This window comes from Stegostoma tigrinum, chromosome 26 (genome assembly GCF_030684315.1).
Source record: "Stegostoma tigrinum isolate sSteTig4 chromosome 26, sSteTig4.hap1, whole genome shotgun sequence".
Lineage (NCBI taxonomy): Eukaryota > Metazoa > Chordata > Chondrichthyes > Orectolobiformes > Stegostomatidae > Stegostoma > Stegostoma tigrinum.
In genome coordinates this window covers 46839454-46856803 of record NC_081379.1, presented here as the reverse complement: position 1 = coordinate 46856803, position 17350 = coordinate 46839454, and the positions used below count along the sequence as shown (strand labels likewise).

The following is a 17350-nucleotide window of genomic DNA, read 5'->3' as shown; positions in this document are numbered from 1 at the left end:
ATTAGTGCATTATGCTGGAGACACTGACAGCTGAATGCAAGATGGCAACCATTTGGAATTAAATTTCAAAAGTGCTATCACAGTCAGATGAATGCAACAAGCTCTATAATAAGATCGTCTTCTTTGATTTTGCATGAACTGGGCCTCACATTATGTTTAGTTTTTAATTTGTGACCCATATTATACAGGTGAAACATTCCAACGCTCATTCAAATGCATTGCGTTAAGTTGGGGATTTGGCAGTGAAACATTGGAAGGGCTGAAATAATTCCCTTTTATCAATGCTCAGTAGTACCCATTACAATTAATTAGGAAAGATGCTGCCTAGTGTTGCAATAGTTTTAGGGTATAACTTTGACGGCATACATTTCCTAGCATTTGACTGTCATTACAATGCCCAGTGAGAGGGCGGAGTGAGCAACAATGACTCCTACAGCCTTAGAAGGCAGGAGAGGGGACAAAAGCCACAATACTGCTCTCACAATGCTATCCACAGGCCTCTACTTATAAGTGTACAATCTTGACCAGCAAAGAACATGAGGGAATGCTTGCTGCTGCAGACACTGTATAATATCTGCTGACAGAAAAAAAACAACTGAGAGAGGAAATGAAAGCTCATAGACCACAGACGATGTCAGCTTCTCTGCAAATTCTACATCAGGATTCTGCCGTATGGTCACTACTATTGGGATGATAGTTGGGTAGCACAGAAAGGTTTGAATTGGATAGTGTAGCAGAAATCAGGCCCTTTGCCCAAATGCCAGGAATGTTTGCTTTGAATAAAATCTACCTATTAACACTTCTGTAGTCTGCACTGTTACTGTGCTCTTGGCTTTGCCTGCTCAGGTCTCCAATCACATCAGCGTAAATTCCATTATCAATCACTGCACTCACATTAGCATTTTGTCAGCAACATTTCCGGTTCCCCTCTTCTCCAAGTTGTTGAATGATATTTCTTGGCTCCAGTCATACTCCAGACAGAAACAACCCTCTATAATGTTGTATTATAAGCAACCAGAGACACTGAGGCAGCATTTTTTTTGTTAGCTATTCTCAAGGATATTTTGTTCCTCCGCTCATGAAGAGATTAACACACACTTAAAAAAAGTTGCTCCAGACAGACTGTTGGGGTTGATAACAGCACCAGGTATGGGAACTCTCAAATACATATCTGTGCCATCACTTTCCATCACAAAGATAAGAACTCAAGTATTAATCTAACCACTGATAACATAATCCCTTCAGTAATACATTTATTCCTCAGCAGGTACCAGTACAGATTCACAATAGAATTTGAGTCAAACAATGACTACTTCTGCACGGGCCTGTCCACTCACACAACACAAAGAATGATGGCAGTTGGCTTGCCTTGTAACGAGCGTGTTCTGTCAAAGTGAAAAGCCATCTCCCCGCTCTGTGTTTGCTTGTGAATCGTGATCTGAGGCTGGGGCTTGCATCGCCTTTCACAAGGGTCAGAGGTGTGCGAGTTGGGCAGAGGGACACCATGGTGGGTTTTAATATGGACCCTTAAGTAGGAAGCAGTAGAAAAACCTGAGGAAAAAGACAGAAGAGATTCTGTCACTCCGTCAGATGAAACCCAAACTCTTCCAAGTCTTCTGTACATTCAAAATTAGAATATGCCACCAAATGGATCTCTAAGGGGGCTGCTTATGTCCAATACATTTTCTTCTGAGCAGCTCTCCTTTCTCACTTTCCCCCTGTATACATGACACTTATCAAGCTGACTGCTTTGACTTGGGAGAGAAAGACAGTTGTGCTGTCGCTAGGCTTCAGCACATTTCATGGGGTGCAGGGGAAATACAAACTATTACATTCTCATGCTTTCATGGCATTTTTCCCTCAAGCTGGTCTCAGCAAGGCAATTACAAATGGGACATATACAATCAGCACTTTAATGCACCAGTATTTTACAGCCCCAAATATTTATTCCAAATACAACTCAAGATTGGACATGCAAAGTCCAAATGTGTAAAATGCTTTCCCAAACCGATACAGTGCGCTGAACAGAGTTTGCTATTCATATTAATTTCTCTTTAAGCAACATGCCTAACCAAAATCTACAAGTAGACATCCCCTGGATCCAGGAATAGCAAATACATGAAGCCGCTAACAAGTTCTTTGTGCTAAACATGTCAGTCGAATGGCAGGCTTTGAACTACTATAGTGAGAATGGTCCTTGCTAAAGAGGTTTAGGACAAGCCAACAACCTCCACCAATGTGGTCTGATTTCGAACGCCTAATGCACTTAAAGGACACAAAACAATGCAGCGCACTGCAGAGACGTGGCCCATCTACACACTCTAAGTGGTAGATTAATCATCTTAAACTCAATAAATGAGGGAATGATCATTTGGCTCCAGAGATTTACATTCACTAAGTACAAAGTGAAAAAAATCTGAGTCAAGGATGGCCCTTTAGTCAACTTCTTTAGATTAAGTTTATATTTTGAATATCTAACTAGAGGGATCACTATGAGGAAACCACATTGGGTGAGGCAGAGGTGGACAGTTTCCAATTTTAGCTGGGTCACCTGTTGGTATATGGCATGGGATGGAGATTCGATGTCAATTTAAAAGAAAATCAATTAGAGTAGTTTTCCCTCAATCCTTGCAACCCAGCAGAACAGGTAGATGCTGTCAGAAGTTTGGTTTATCTGACCGTTCAGTAGACGGCTGCATACAGAATGTAAACATGCAGGGAGTAAGTAATTACAAGTCTTCAGAATTGGACTTTGGTTTGAGAAACTTGATTCTGAGCACAAAATTTCAAATTGGATTTGCACTGAGGCAAACAAATCCTTCCATCCCAGGTCAAATTGCATGCCCATTGGAAAGTTGGGAATGGACTGGTTACGATCAACCCATCCTAGGTGATCACCATCCAAACATACTCAAATGCACATTAGTTCAGAGATTCAGCATGGTGATCGCTGCAAAACTGACAGTTCAATTCTTCTTTCTAAAGTAGTAGTGGATGAGCAAGAGTAAAAAGAAATAAGGCTAGAAAAATGTAACAAAAAGAAAATACATACTGAACAATATACAGTGGCAGCAGAGTTAATAAACTAAATCACAAATAGCAACTGTAAAATTCCTACAGTGATTAACTATCCAGAACAGGCCATCTGATAATAGTTGGCAGTCATTAAAAACAAAAGGAACTATTGAACATGAGTAAGTTGATAGAACAGCCAGCCACCAGCAACAGCAAGCAGAAAGAAGCCAAAAACGAAAAAACATTGGATATTCATAATCTTTGCCAATTCAACAGCTGAAAAGACACCAAGCCTCACTAACGAGGAAGTTCAGCTCACTTACAGTTCAGGCATTAGTAGCACCAGTATTATTACATGCGATTGTAGGATAGCCTGCAGAGGATCATGTACTAACAACTGGCAGTTCAGTGGAATATCAGAAAGCAGTCAGTGCTTGTGGGACCTTAGCACAGTACAGTGAATGCCTTCAAAGAAAAGATGAGATCAAACTGGTGGAACTGAGGTAATGGTGTGGGATGGGGGCACATGCTTACTTTTCTAAAAAAAACTGTTCATGGGATGAGGGCATCATTGAGCGGACCAGAATTTATTGCCCATCCTTAACTGCATGGAGGGCACTTGTCAACCAAATTGCTGTGGGTCTGGAATCACATTTAGACCAGACCAGGTGAAGTCAGCATATTTCCTTCCGCAAAAGGACAGTAGTGAAGCAGATGGGTTTTTATGACAATTAAAGACAGTCTGTGTCATGGCCATCATTATTCTAGCCACCAGCTCTGCATTCACTCACTTCACATAGCCATGCAATGACTCAGGATCAATGCAGTGCAATCCCTATCTTGATTAGTAGTAAAAGACTTGGCTCAGACTGTGTATTCTTATCAATCTACATCATTTACGTTCAAGGAACACAGGAAAATCTCATATTCATCCTACATTGGTTTGAGTAGCTTGACTCTGAGCACAAAATTTCAAATTGGATTTGTATAGTGTCAAACAAATCCTTCTGTTCCGGGTCAAATTGCACTCCTGGTGGAAAGGTGGGAGGGGCAAAGATCAACCTATCCTAGCGCTCACCATCCAAACATGCTTGAACGCACATTAGTTCAGAGATTCAGTGAGGAGATCTGGATAGTTCAATATTTCTGACTAAAGCATCAATGGAAATGCGTGAGCAAGAAATGAGAAATAGGGCTAAAAGAATTGAAATAAAAAGAAGTTCACCGGATCTCTGCAATGCATCAACTAGCCAATGTTGTAATTGCATTGTTCTTCATTAAACTGGACCCCACACTGCACGGTTTATCCTTGATTTCTTTTGTGTTGCAAAATAAACATCAGTGAGACAGATTTATCTGGAAAAGTTTGCTTCCTCTGAAACTGGATCACTGTTGACATGATCACCTAAATAATGTCTCTCAGATGTCCTACACCGACCCTTCAAACACTGGAAACACACTCTGTAATGCTCTCAGCATCCTGGTTATAATTATCAAACAGGTGCTTTACATCATGTATTGGATAAAAATACTATCACACTCAAAAATCATGATTTGGTTCACCATAAAAACTTAATTCCAAGGCAACATGATGGCTAATATTGGAAAGAGAAGGGTTATCAAGTTGGCAAAATAAAGGCATTCTTCTAGATTGAGGCCAGAAAGCATTGTTGAGGTTATGTAGATTGATTTTTATACCTAAAAGCCACATATACAATCTAAGAACATGTGGGGTAACCCGAAGAAAATGTTGCATTGTGAACACTGCTCAGCATAGAAAGATTACCAGATTTCATGGTATAAAATTTAATTAAACAGGGAGATGGGAGGTGGGCAACAAAGATGTTTTACAGCGCATATTGACTGTAAACAGAACTTGAGATGTAAGAGTGTCACTTTTCCCCAGAGTAATGATAAGCTTTGTAACATAGTCAAATGTTTGTCTTTGCGTAAACTTATGGAGTGAAAATGGTGAAGAGAATAGGTACAGCTGATGCCAAATGGCTTTTTAGATTTAACACCATGCTTCTGGTTCTGAAAATGGCAAACAACCACCCCTGGGATTAAAAAAAAATTCTGACCAAGTCTTGTTACACTGGATGAGTTCGCTAGAAGTTGTGGTGTAGAAGGTGACCCTGTAGAACAGCAGCAACACCAGTTATAGAGTGAACTTGCGTAGCAGTCAAATCTAAACACTGATACTCAGTAATCATCACTTTGACCATACAGAGCAGCGCTTAAAGCTTAGAGAAGCCCAGAAAATAATCATAAAATTACCTATACTTACTGGGCTGCTGCTTTCTAAGACGGCGGCAGTTACAGAAAGCACAGAACCATCCAATTTGCCCCCTTCTATCTGCCACCTATTGTGCATTTTTGCTGTAGGAGTTACATCATTATACAGACTTTTGATATTATTCATTAAAGGGATGCAGTAAGCACAATTTCTTGATCTAAATGAAACTACAGCAACCGAGAGCTCAAAGGATTTCCCATTGAAATGGCAAATTCAAGGATTTTCAGCTCACCAATCTATAAATCAAATACTACCAATAATAGAACTGAACGGATGATAACGTATATGGAAAAATATGGAGAAAATAAATTATGGTCCTAACTGAACCTTGGGGGCTGATAAGTTCAGTTAGCTAGATGGCTACAGCATGGATCAGATCAATGTCAACACTGTGATGTTTGACCCTCTCTCTAGTTGAAATGGGCTTAGGGTGTGTCTCCACAGTTCAGTCTTTAGGAAAAATCATCGTACACTGCTTAGTTGCGGTGAATAATTACCAAGGACTCGCCATCAGGCAGAGAACTTAAGAAAAATAAGTGAGGGCCTGTGTAGGCAGATTGGGAATCATTTTTAAATTTCTCATAAACAGGGCACCAACAAGCAATACTGCAAATCCAATCTTTCAGATCTTACAGCACTACCTTGACCGATTAAGGCAGTTATCCCCAATGTCCTGACCGAAATTTATCCCTGAAGTCACAAGAACAGATTACCTGATCATAATCACAAAGCTGTTTGAGAGCGTTTGCTCTGTGCAAATTGGCTGTTGTGTCTTCTACATTATAGCAATGACTCTGACTTCAAAGACACTTCATTTGCTGTAAAATGCTTCAATATGTTTGGTGGTAATGCAAAATGTTATATAATAAATGCAAGTCTTTAACACAAAGAACAAGATGTGCACTGGTCAGTTTGGAGACAGCTAGCATTTACAACAATGCAACCTGAAAATTCTGTTCCAATTTTAAGAACAAGAGTGATACAAGAAGAACAATGAGACAACAACAAATCTGGAGAAAAATAATCTTGTGTATTCTAGGGTGTTTTTAGGAAAAATCACAAGATTTGTATAGTGATAGAAGTCTTACATCAAGCACAACTGTATAGTACAGTATTGTATTTATCCATTAAAATGAGGATGAAAACAGAATGGCATTACTATTTTCCATCAATAGCACTTAGTTGCTGTGAAAACTACAGCTTGAAATGATGGGGTAAAGACAAAATAAACCTTAGGCTAAATAAACTAAATGAATCACATGCTCAGCATTGAAGCTGACAGATGAAATCACAAGTCAATCAAAGTCTAGTTTCCAAATTCTTGATATTTCACAGGATGGACTAGTAAAATCATACGGCCTTTTCAACAAGTTTCTACATAAAAATTGGTTTACCTTCACCCTCAGCTGCTCAAAGCATCCAACTGTTAATTGCTTCTTAAACATCCCACAAGACTTTGCCACAAAAAGAATAAAACAAGGTCTAATCTTAGAAGTAAGCTACTTTGAAAAAGAAAACAGAGTAAACCTATAGTAATCAGTTTATAATTGCACCATGTCGATAAAATTCTTGAAATATTTAAGGTTATAACCATACTCAATTTCAGCACATTTTTAATTAATATCATCAGATTCCCGTTCATTTACCAGTTTACCAATGGCAGTTGTTTACCGATTGGTAAATTTTCTACCTTTCTATCAACAATATGCAGTTAACGATGATTACCAAATTCACTTCTGAGATAACTGGATTTAAATATGATAAATAAGTTGTATTTGTGACACTTTGTAGTACTGTATGTATTCCACGGGGAGGCCAGGCACATGCTAAACATACTGCTTAATTAAAGGTTACTAACATCTTTCCAAGTACAGAAAAACTTAGTTGTCTTTTTCAACTTAACCATAAAACACTTCACAATTAAGCCATGATGCAAATTATTGCTAACTTTTACTTTGGCTTTATTATTTTTATGCATTTAAAAAATTTCCTCAGAGATTCAAAGATCATCCCAATTGTAGAAACTTTGAATGAGTTAAACAGCACAGCATACTGGGCTAAACTTTAAATGACTGCACTTTAATCCTTGAATTATTTTTTTTAAAAGTTACCTTTGTTACAGATGTTGCAGATGTTATTTGGTCCTTCATTATGCTTTTTGACATGATCAGTCATATAAGCTGCACGTAGATATTTCCCACACACCTGACAGGGGACTTTCTCTTCATGGCATGTCAAGTGAGAACGCAGGCGGTCTTTGGTCGCAAAGGAAGCTTCGCAGGTCTGTGGGAACACGTGAACAAAAAGGAAATCATTCTGGTTGCTGACAGTGTCAGTGGCATTAGCTGTGACTACGTTAGTCTCACTTTTGCCCCTGGGCCAGAAGATTGAGAATTCAAGACCAACTTCAGGAACTGAGCACAAAAATCAAGCCTAATACTCCCAATGAAATGCTAAGGAATGCTGTGCAGCTGTAAGGGTAGTCTTTTGGCTGAAGTATTAACCAAGTCACAACCTGTCCTCTCAGGGCGACCTTTCATTTATACATTTTACAGACAAAAGGGCATCACTGGCTAGGACAGAATGTACTGCCCAGCCCTAATTGCTCCAAGAAGGTAGTGGTTGAGAGATAGTAGGAACTGCCGATGCTGGAGAATCTGAGATAACAAGGTGTGGATCTGGATGAACACAGCTGGCCAAGTAGCATCAGAGGAGCAGGAAAGCTGCCACTTCGGGTCTGGATCCTTCTTCAGAAATGATTCTCCATTTCTGAAGAAGGGTCCAGATCTGAAACGTCAGCTTTCCTGCTCCTCTGATGCTGCTTGGCCTGCTGTGTTCATCCAGCTCTACATCTCGTTATCTAGGGTAGTGGTTGAGCTGCCTTTTGAACTGCAGCAGTCCATGTGGTGTAGATACACCTACAGTGCTGTTAGGGAATATCAGGTTTTTAACATAGTGGCAATGAAGGAACAGTCATACATTTCCAGGTCAGGATGATTTGTTACTTGGAGGAGAACTTGCAACTGGTTTTGCTCTCATGTATCTGCTGTCATTGTTCTGCTTGGTTAGTGGTCTCTGATTTTCTGAAGCACAAGATCACTTTGCATTTAAGTGCCACCCATTATCTATCACAAAGAAAATATATAAGCAATGTATTTTTAGTCCTAAATAAAACTAAAACCGCATATCTTAAACATGTCCTCTACTCACCAACTCTCAGGTGTAACACCTATGACTTCACATTATCTGTCAGTTGTAGCTCCACACTGCTCTTCATTTGGGAAAATGTAGTCATATGTTTATTCCATGCAACTCTAAGCTTTAAAAGCACAGGAGGACAGAAGCAGGTATTTATCGCTGTTTATGAGGCCCCAAGTAACATCGTCCCTTAAATGTGGCTCTCAGTTCAGTATCATTATAAACAGCAATTTTCTCCATAACAACTCTAATGCTTAGTACATCAGACACCTGAAATTGGTAGTCAATGTACCAATGTTCACTTGAAGAAACAGGTTTGATTAAATATTATGATTTATTCCAACATTTAACTTCTGAGATCACCTGTTTAATTCCTCTGGTAACTTTGTCAGGTGCACACAGATGCTTTCTGGGTGGGATCATGTTTCTTTGATTTTTTTGCGTATTTTCTCCAGATTTGAAGTGATGCAGCATATTTACTTAGTCTATGTCCTTATACTGCAGTTAAGCGTTCAGCTCATTCAGTTTTGACACTGTGTCTGTAAGGAACCCTTTTGGGCACTTGGACACTTTTTCCTCCACTTAAGAACAATGACGATTTCAGCATCAGATCCAAATAGAAAATCTTTCAAGAATCTTCTCTCGACTTAACCTACCTCACTACAACCGGAAGATTAGTTAATCATTAGTTGCAGCAAGTAAATGCAGGAAAAGAAGAAATGATAAATTTTGGATCAGCCATGATTCTACTGAATGGCAGTGCAGGCCGGAAGGGCTGAACAACTTCTGTTCCTATTTCTTATGGTCTAGAAGTCTTACGTAGCAAGGATTTAAACAACCGGTGACGAAAGGCTTCTGGTCGAATCTGGTTTACAATCTTGACAACAACTTTCATTGTGTGAGAAAAGTCCACACTCTACTTATTAATACTTTTGGTGGATTAAACAATGGTAATTGGCAAACGAGGGGATTTCAGGATCATTTCTGCCACAAAGCCAGTACTTGTGCTGAAGATGGCTGGTGCACCAACAGGTGTGATGGAAATCAGTTTCTTGATTGGAATGCTTTTCTCAAAAACCTACCTCCTGAATTCAAAGCAGAGATTCTCATCCCTTGTTCTGTCTTTAACAGACAAAATAGTGAGTTAGTTATTCCTTTAAAACCCATGTGCATGAAAATAATCAGCTGAGCCATGTCGATAATGTTGACAGATTAACTGACTGCAGTGAAAAGCATTCACAGTCCTGCAAATACTGTAGTTGCTGAAAGACACCTTTGTACAAAACATCCACTCATCTTGCGATGATGCAATCAACAAGTAAGATGCTTTGAATTGCTGCTGTTATTTCTTCGGTGTTCTTGAAGTCAACTGCCATAGTCATTGCTTCTTTAATTATTTCTTCAACCGTGAATGATCTCTTGATCTAACAATAGGTAACAAATGTGAAATGATGCTTCAATGCAGGTTTATCTTTTGTTGCGACTTTAGAAAAAAATACTGTTACGCCTTCAAATCAGCCATCAGTTCTATAATCTTCTTTGTCAAAAGCATGCTGCTTGAGATAAAACTATCCTCTAATACGCTTTGTGGTGTTATCCCGTATTTCCCTTTTTATTTATTGATACACTTTGGTGGCATACAAGGCAAACGTTTTGCGATTGAGAACAGAATTTCATTTTTTAATCCTGCACAGATGTCATACAATTTTGGTTTCTTTTCAGATGGTCCAGTCCAACAGTGCCTCATGGATGCTCAGTTTTGAATTGCAAGATCTATTTGAAATCTATAGTGATGGTACCACACAACATAACGAAGACATACAACTTTGTCTCACAAGGATTATGTGGATACACCTTACTACCATGGACATCTACGACAAGTACATTGATGAGGACAAAATCAAATAGGCTTTTCTTCCTTCTTGTTGGTTCCCTCAACACATGCTGGAAACCCAGATTAATATCTATGTCCTTTAGGACACAGACAGTTCAGTCAGTAGTGGTGCTAGCAAGCCACTCTTGGTCAGTGAAGTTGCCCAAGCAGAATACATTCTGTGCCCTTGCTATCTTTAGTACTTCTTCCAAGTGATGTTCCACATGGAGAGGCACTGATTCATTAACTGAGAGGAGCATTCAGTGATAACCTGCAGGTTTCCTTGCCTGTGCTTGGCCAGATCCCAGAGGACCACAGAGTTCAGAGTCCATGTTGAGAACTCAAACCAAAGTGCTGCAAATGCTAAAAATATGAAACAAAGTCAAAGTGCTGTAGAAACTCATCAAATCTGGCAGCACCTATAGAGATGCAAATTGAGTTAATACTTTAAGGCCAATGACTAGAAAATTGGTCATGGTCAGGTTCAGGAGATTCTAAAGTCTTATTCTATGATTAGGGCTTATGCCAGGTTTTGCTTTACTTGTCTGAGAGTCAGCTCTCACAAATCTTGGCACAGACATTGAGAGGTTACTTAGAAGTTTCCAAGTTTGACAGGGCTGTATTTGCCATTTAGTTTCCAGTGCCAATTTTGAGGTCAGGTGGTCCACCCAATTATCTTCCTTTCCTTAGGCCTCAAAGTGGTTTGATACAATTTAGTGGCTTGCTTAGTCCTTTCAGAGGGTTATAAAGAGTCACCATTTTGCTGAATCATGTTTAAGTCATGTGAAGGCCATCCCAGGAAGGCATAGCAGACATCCTTCCCCAATTGACATCAGTGAACCAGGTGAGTCTTTTTTGTTGACACTGTGTGGTACAAGGTCTACTGAGATTGTATTTTAACTCCAGATTTATTCATTGAATTTAAATTCCACCTACTGCCATGGTGGTATATGAACTGAAAACAAAAATTGCTGGAGATGACACTGGGCCAGGCAGCATCCATGGAGAGAGAACAAACTAACCTTTCAAGTTCAGGTGACTCTATATCAGAGCTGATATGAAATGTGGAGGGGGAAACATTTATGCAATAGTGTGGGGTGGGGAGTTGAGGAGAGAGACTGTTGATTGTGTACATCAAGTGGTCAGAATGCGAGTGTGGCAGAACAATGGTGTTTCCAACTATCAAACAGGAAAGAACAGATGGTCCCACTGGAGTGGGTGGAGGGGAGGGGAAAAAGGACATGGTGACAGAGAATACAAGTAAAGCTAAATGAAATGGGAGAAATGTGAGTGAGTTCACAATCTGAAGGTGCTGAACTCAATATTAAATTAGAAGTTGTAAAGTGCCTAGTCTGAAGATGAGAAGTTGTTCCTCCAATTTGCGCTGAGATTCACTGGAGCGTTGCAGCATGCCAAGGAGATAAGCGGGAATGCGAGCAGGATGCTGTGTTAAAAATGAACAGCTATGGGAAGAGCAGGGCCATACTTGCGAACGGACCAGAGGTGTTCTGCAAGTGGTCACCCAGTCTGAGTTTGGTTTTTCCAGTATACAGGAGGTCTTATTGGGTACAGCAAATGCAGTAGACCAGACAGGAGAAATTAGAGGTGAAATGCTACTTCACTTGGAAAGACCATTTAATTCCTTGGATGGTGGGCAGGGGAGAGATGAAGAGGTACGTGTGGCACCTTCTGCAGTTACATGGGAACATGCTGGGGAATTTGAACCACTGCCTGGTCCAGTAACATTATCTCCCATTAAAAAAGATAAATGATAAGACATAAAAGATCCTGTGACATTATTTTGAAGAAAGAAGAGAATTATCCCCGGTGTGGTGATCAACATTTATCCTCCAATCAACATCTTAAAAACCGGTTCAAAAACAGAACTTGCTGGGAAAAGGTCAGCACGTCTGACAGCATCTGTGAAGATTAATCAGAGTTAACATTTCGGGTCCAGTGACCCTTCCTCAGAACCCAAAATGTTAGCTCTGATTTCTCTTCACGGATGTTGCCAGACCTGCTGAGCTTTTCCAGCAAATTCTGTTTGTTTCTGATTTACAGCACCTGCAGTTCTTTCAGCTCCTATCATCAGGTTATTATCTGGTCATTACCACTCTACTATCTGTGGGAGCTGCTGTTCACATACTAACTGCTCTCTTACAACGGCGACAACACATCAAAACTACCTCATTAGCTGAAATTCAACAAGATACTCGATGCTTCTCAAACTTGCTAAAATAAATTTGAATTCTTTTTAATCTATTGAATAGTATAATTTCAAATTACCATTTACAGAATATATTATTGTTTGGTAAGACAGCAATAAAATTGCTGGAGCAGCTCATCAGGTCTGGCAGTACCTGTGAAGAGCAATCAGAGTAAACATTTCTGGTCCGGTGACAAGACCAGTTCTGAGGAATGGTCACCAAACCCGAAACATTAACTCTGATTTCTCTTCACAGATGCTGCCTGACTGGCTACGCTTTTCCAGCAATTTCTGTTTTTGTTTCTGATCTACAGCATCCACAGTTCTTTTGGTTTTGATTTAGTAAAATTGCTGGAATTGGTCTGAAGTGTTCTTGAATTAGGGAAAGTTAATGTTAATTAGAATTCCTGTATCTAATTATTATCCTGATGGGCGGATAACGAGTGAAGACAGGACCACGCTTTCTATGAAACTGTGTGTTTCAATGGTCCAGATGCAGCTAATGCAACAGAAAAAGGGATGGAGTTACCTAAATTCATTATGTCTGAGGAAAATCATTTGAGCCTCAGGGGTTGATCATCCTTGCTTTTAGTGAGTCACTCTAGGGCCAGGTAAGGGTCCCATGAGCAAGGTTACAAGCCATATCCAATGGTGCAACCAGCAATTTTTGATGACGATGGTGGATGAACTAGATAACAGATGCTTACAGGCAGATTATCCTTCAAGGAGAGAACTGGCATTTCCTTTACACACAAATGAAAAAGGCAAAAGGAAATTGCCTTATGGAATTTTCTCGGAGATAGCAAGAACTATAGATGCTGGAGTCACAGTAAATACAGTGTGGAGCTGGAGGAGCACAGCGGGTCAGGCAGCGAGAAAGCCGATACTTTGGGTGTCAGGTTGGGACCCTTCATCAGGTCTGATGAAGGGTTATGACCTGAAACGTAGACTTTCCTACTCTGATGCTGCCTGACTTGCTGTGTTTCTCCAGCTCCACACTGTACTGACTCATGGAATCCTCTCCCCAGTCATGCTTATCACTGAAGTGGACGCTAGAGGCTCTTATGAGCAGCTGATGAGGAAACTGTAGAACTGAAAGAAGGCAAACAATGAGCAGAGGATCTCCCCTTGGACAGTTCAATTCCACACATTAGGCTTTGCAAACTGAAAGGTGAACAGCCCACTCACCTGACATTTAAAGGGTCTCTCTGCAGTATGAACTTGTTTGATGTGGCCGTTCAAGTGATCAGGTCTGTAAAAGAAAACATTAAAATTAGAAAGGTATTGAAATGTAAGGTGATTTTATTTTTGAAACACACATTTTCTTAAATACATGCACAAGACACAGAACTTCAGGGCACATCTCAATTGTACATGATCAAATACTTTTTTCTTTTGCTAATTCTAAGAAATTAAGCATTGTTGGCAAGCCTGGTATTTAAAGCTGAAAAACGAATAAGCTTTCTCCCTGAATTGGTGCAAACCGTATGGTGAAGAAGGAACTCCAAAATTGCTATTAAGTACAGCTTTGACCCCGCAATAATGAATGAATGAATGATAACATATGTCCAAGTAAGTATGGTATCATGACACACCTTCTAACTTTGGCTTTCTAAACTTTACAGGTTGTGGGTTTGGAGGTGCTGCTGTAAGTCAAGGTGAGTCTCAAAATGGCGCTTTTAGAGGGTGAAGCACTGTGAGTTACTTAGGCAGACACTTTCTTCATCAGGTACTCACAAGGGCCAAAGTATGCTTTGAAAGGCTAAGCCAAGTTTCAATCATTTTGTAAGGAGAACGTTGGCATTTGATTTCTCTGTTTCCATGGTGCCTTTCAATTGGTCTCATTGCATCCAACTTTGATTCTACCCGGCTCTTAATGCTAATTTTGGGATGACTGCTAGTCCTGGATTCAGATCTGTGTAAAATTACTCCTAGGGTTTGTCAGTGGAATCAAGTGTGGAAGCATTGTCATGAGGCTGAGGCACAGGGTCATGCATTATTCATTAATGCTACTCAGAAAACTTGCAATCAAACTACAATTCTGTTTTTGATGGTGAATCTAACTCCACTGATTTAATATTTCCTCCTCTGGTTTCCCCAAAGGCTCCAATGAATAGTAGCTTCCCATTGGCAGTGATCCTTGCATGTCAGGAAGGCAGATTCATTGTGGCTCTGCTCACAGTCTATTGTTCCAACAAAGCCATTCCAGCTAAAATCTTATTAAAGCCTGCTACGTTGATTTGAGCAGATCCAGAGGGTGAACCTTTTTTTAAAAAAGGGAATCAAATTCTCACAGCACATTAACCTGATGACATGGCACATGCACACACCAATGGCTATGAAGGTGGTTGAGGGCTACAGTGCAATCAGCACACTCCAGGTACTTCGTTTTCTGCCAGGGTCATCAAAAAGCTCTACAGCGATGGATGCCTTGCAACCAAAAAAAGGCTGTGAACCTGTGAGTCGCCAAGCACAAATCTGAGCAGTCATCTTAATTTCTGCTCATCTTGCTTGAGGAAAGGGCTAGCAAACATGCCCCAAAACAGTCCTAGCCAGAAAACCATATCTAGCAGATTCACCACTTTCATGGCTGGAACACACACACAAGCAATTAAATACACGATTTTCTGTACCTGGAATGTGTATGCTTTTACAGACAATCAAAACAGTGAATTCCAAAAAGAACATATTCAATGTTACAGGTAAACTCATGTAAACCGATAAACGAAACAGTCTGGAGCTCAAAGTGACTGCAGAACTGCATCATTAGCAGAATGCTAAAGTCGGGACTTTAGCGCATGTGGGAATTCTTTGAAATGTTTCAAGACTGATAGTCAGATTGTCAAAGAAAGCCACAAGGAAGAACTTGGAGAGTGTATTTGGGACAGTTTCTTAGAACAATGCATTGAGGATACAATTAGGGATCAGGTTATTTTGGAACAGATGATATATAATGAGGTAGATTTAATAAATTATGTTAGAGTATGAGATCCTCTCAGATTGTGATCGTAACATGATAGAATTTAGCAGTGCATTTGACGAGGAATTTGGGTTGTAAACAACGGTGCTATGCTTAAGGGTAACTAGAAAGGAATAAGGACAGAGCTGACTGCAGTAGACTGGGAAAAAGGTTTAGCAGCAAAGGCAGTTGAGAAACAATGGCAGATGTTTAAGTAAATTGCTCATGGCTCACAGCAAAGAAACATCCCAATGAGGAAGAAGAATTCAAGGGGGGGGATGTGACCGCCAAGCAAATTAAGGATAGCATCAGATTGAAGAAAGAACATACAATGTGGCAGAGATTAGTGGTAAGCCTGGGTATTGGGAAAATTATAATATTATATATTAAAATTATATTAAAAAAGGCACTAAAAATATAAAAGAAGGAGAATAAACTTTGAGGGTAAATTTGCAAATAGTATCAAGACGGACAGCAAAAGCTTCTTTAAATATATAAAGAGACAGAAGCGAGAGTGACCAGATGCCCTTTAGAGAATGTGGTTGCAGGTAGTATATTAGCGTGGATAGAGGGTTAACTAATAGAAGACAGTGTAGGGATTAAGGGGGCATTTGCAGGATGATAACCTTCTCCTTGTTTGTGTGTTTTCATTATCTCTGATCTCCTTGAGCTGCAGGTGTCCAGGATCTTTAAACTCCCACGTACTGCAATTATCTTATACCACGTGCTCAGTTTTACCTGTCTGATCTTATTAGTTTGTTAATTGAATCACAAATTTTAGTTTTATTAGATGAATTGGTTCAGTAGCTTAAATTGCTAATTAGTCAAATTAAACCTCATTCCCTTTTGAATTGATTTGCACCTTCACCAAATTCCTATCTTTAGCAATCTGGTTCAGATCATTTCAAATCAACCATTTCATTGATGCTATTGTATAACCTCTAAAAGGTGAGACTTGAACTTGAGCACCCTGGGGTAGAGGTAGGTACATTACCCTCCCTTTTAGCACTCTTGTTGAAGACACATTCAGTTCTGCAATCACTTTCTGTGGTAGCCAATCCTGTTAATGCATAGCGCAGATGATTCATTCAAGTTAGACCTATTAATTCAGCTTACTAGGCTCCTCTTGTGGCACAGAGGTAGTGTCCCCACCCTTGGGCCGAGGGACCCGTGTTCAAGTCCCACCTTCTCCAGAATTGTTATCACATCCCTGAACAAGTTGATTAGGAAAAATTGGTTAAATTAAAAATTAATTTAGCTTACTGGGCCTCTTGTGGTGCAGTAGTAGTGTCATTACCTCCGATTTTCAAGTTTTACCTACTCTAAACACAGTTTCTGTACAATGGATGTCTTAATTTCCAGTTTATTTTTTCCACTTCTTTTAAAGTTATATTCAATTCTGAACATTAAACTAAATTTGGGCTTGAGGGAGACATATGAGGAAAAACATGCCATTCAGCCCATTGAGATTGCTACACCATTCAACAGATCATGATTGATGTTAATACAGATATTAAGCTACCTGGGCTATAATTTCGTGCTGTTGAAAAACTAGTGGAGAGCCTTCTCCTTGAACTACTGCAAAGTGTATGGTGCAGAAGGAACTCCAACAATGCAATTAAGTACAATTTTGACCCAGCAATAAAAAAAATGTGTATGCAATTATGTATAATGCTGTCAAACACTTTCTGACTTTGCCTTTCTAGACTGAACAGGTTGTGGGTTTGGAGATGCTGCTGAAGTTGCCTAGAGTCTCAAAATGGCACCTTAAGAGGGAGAAGTGCTGTGTGTTATGCAGGCCTA

General features: G+C 39.8%; 1 protein-coding gene across 2 annotated transcripts in view; it reads right to left on the bottom strand.

Annotated features, from left to right (window-relative positions):
• patz1 (POZ/BTB and AT hook containing zinc finger 1) overlaps nucleotides 1-17350 on the bottom strand; it is a 58116-nt gene that overhangs the window by 16532 nt on the left and 24234 nt on the right. Inside the window, exons 2-4 of one of the 2 annotated variants that reach the window (XM_048556663.2) lie at nucleotides 13777-13840; nucleotides 7423-7594; nucleotides 1369-1551 (exon numbers count right to left, since the gene is read on the bottom strand). In XM_048556663.2, the coding sequence (XP_048412620.1) occupies nucleotides 1369-1551; nucleotides 7423-7594; nucleotides 13777-13840 (419 nt within the window). The remainder of the gene's footprint in view (nucleotides 1-1368; nucleotides 1552-7422; nucleotides 7595-13776; nucleotides 13841-17350) is intronic. The other variant, XM_048556664.2, reaches the window with a different exon arrangement.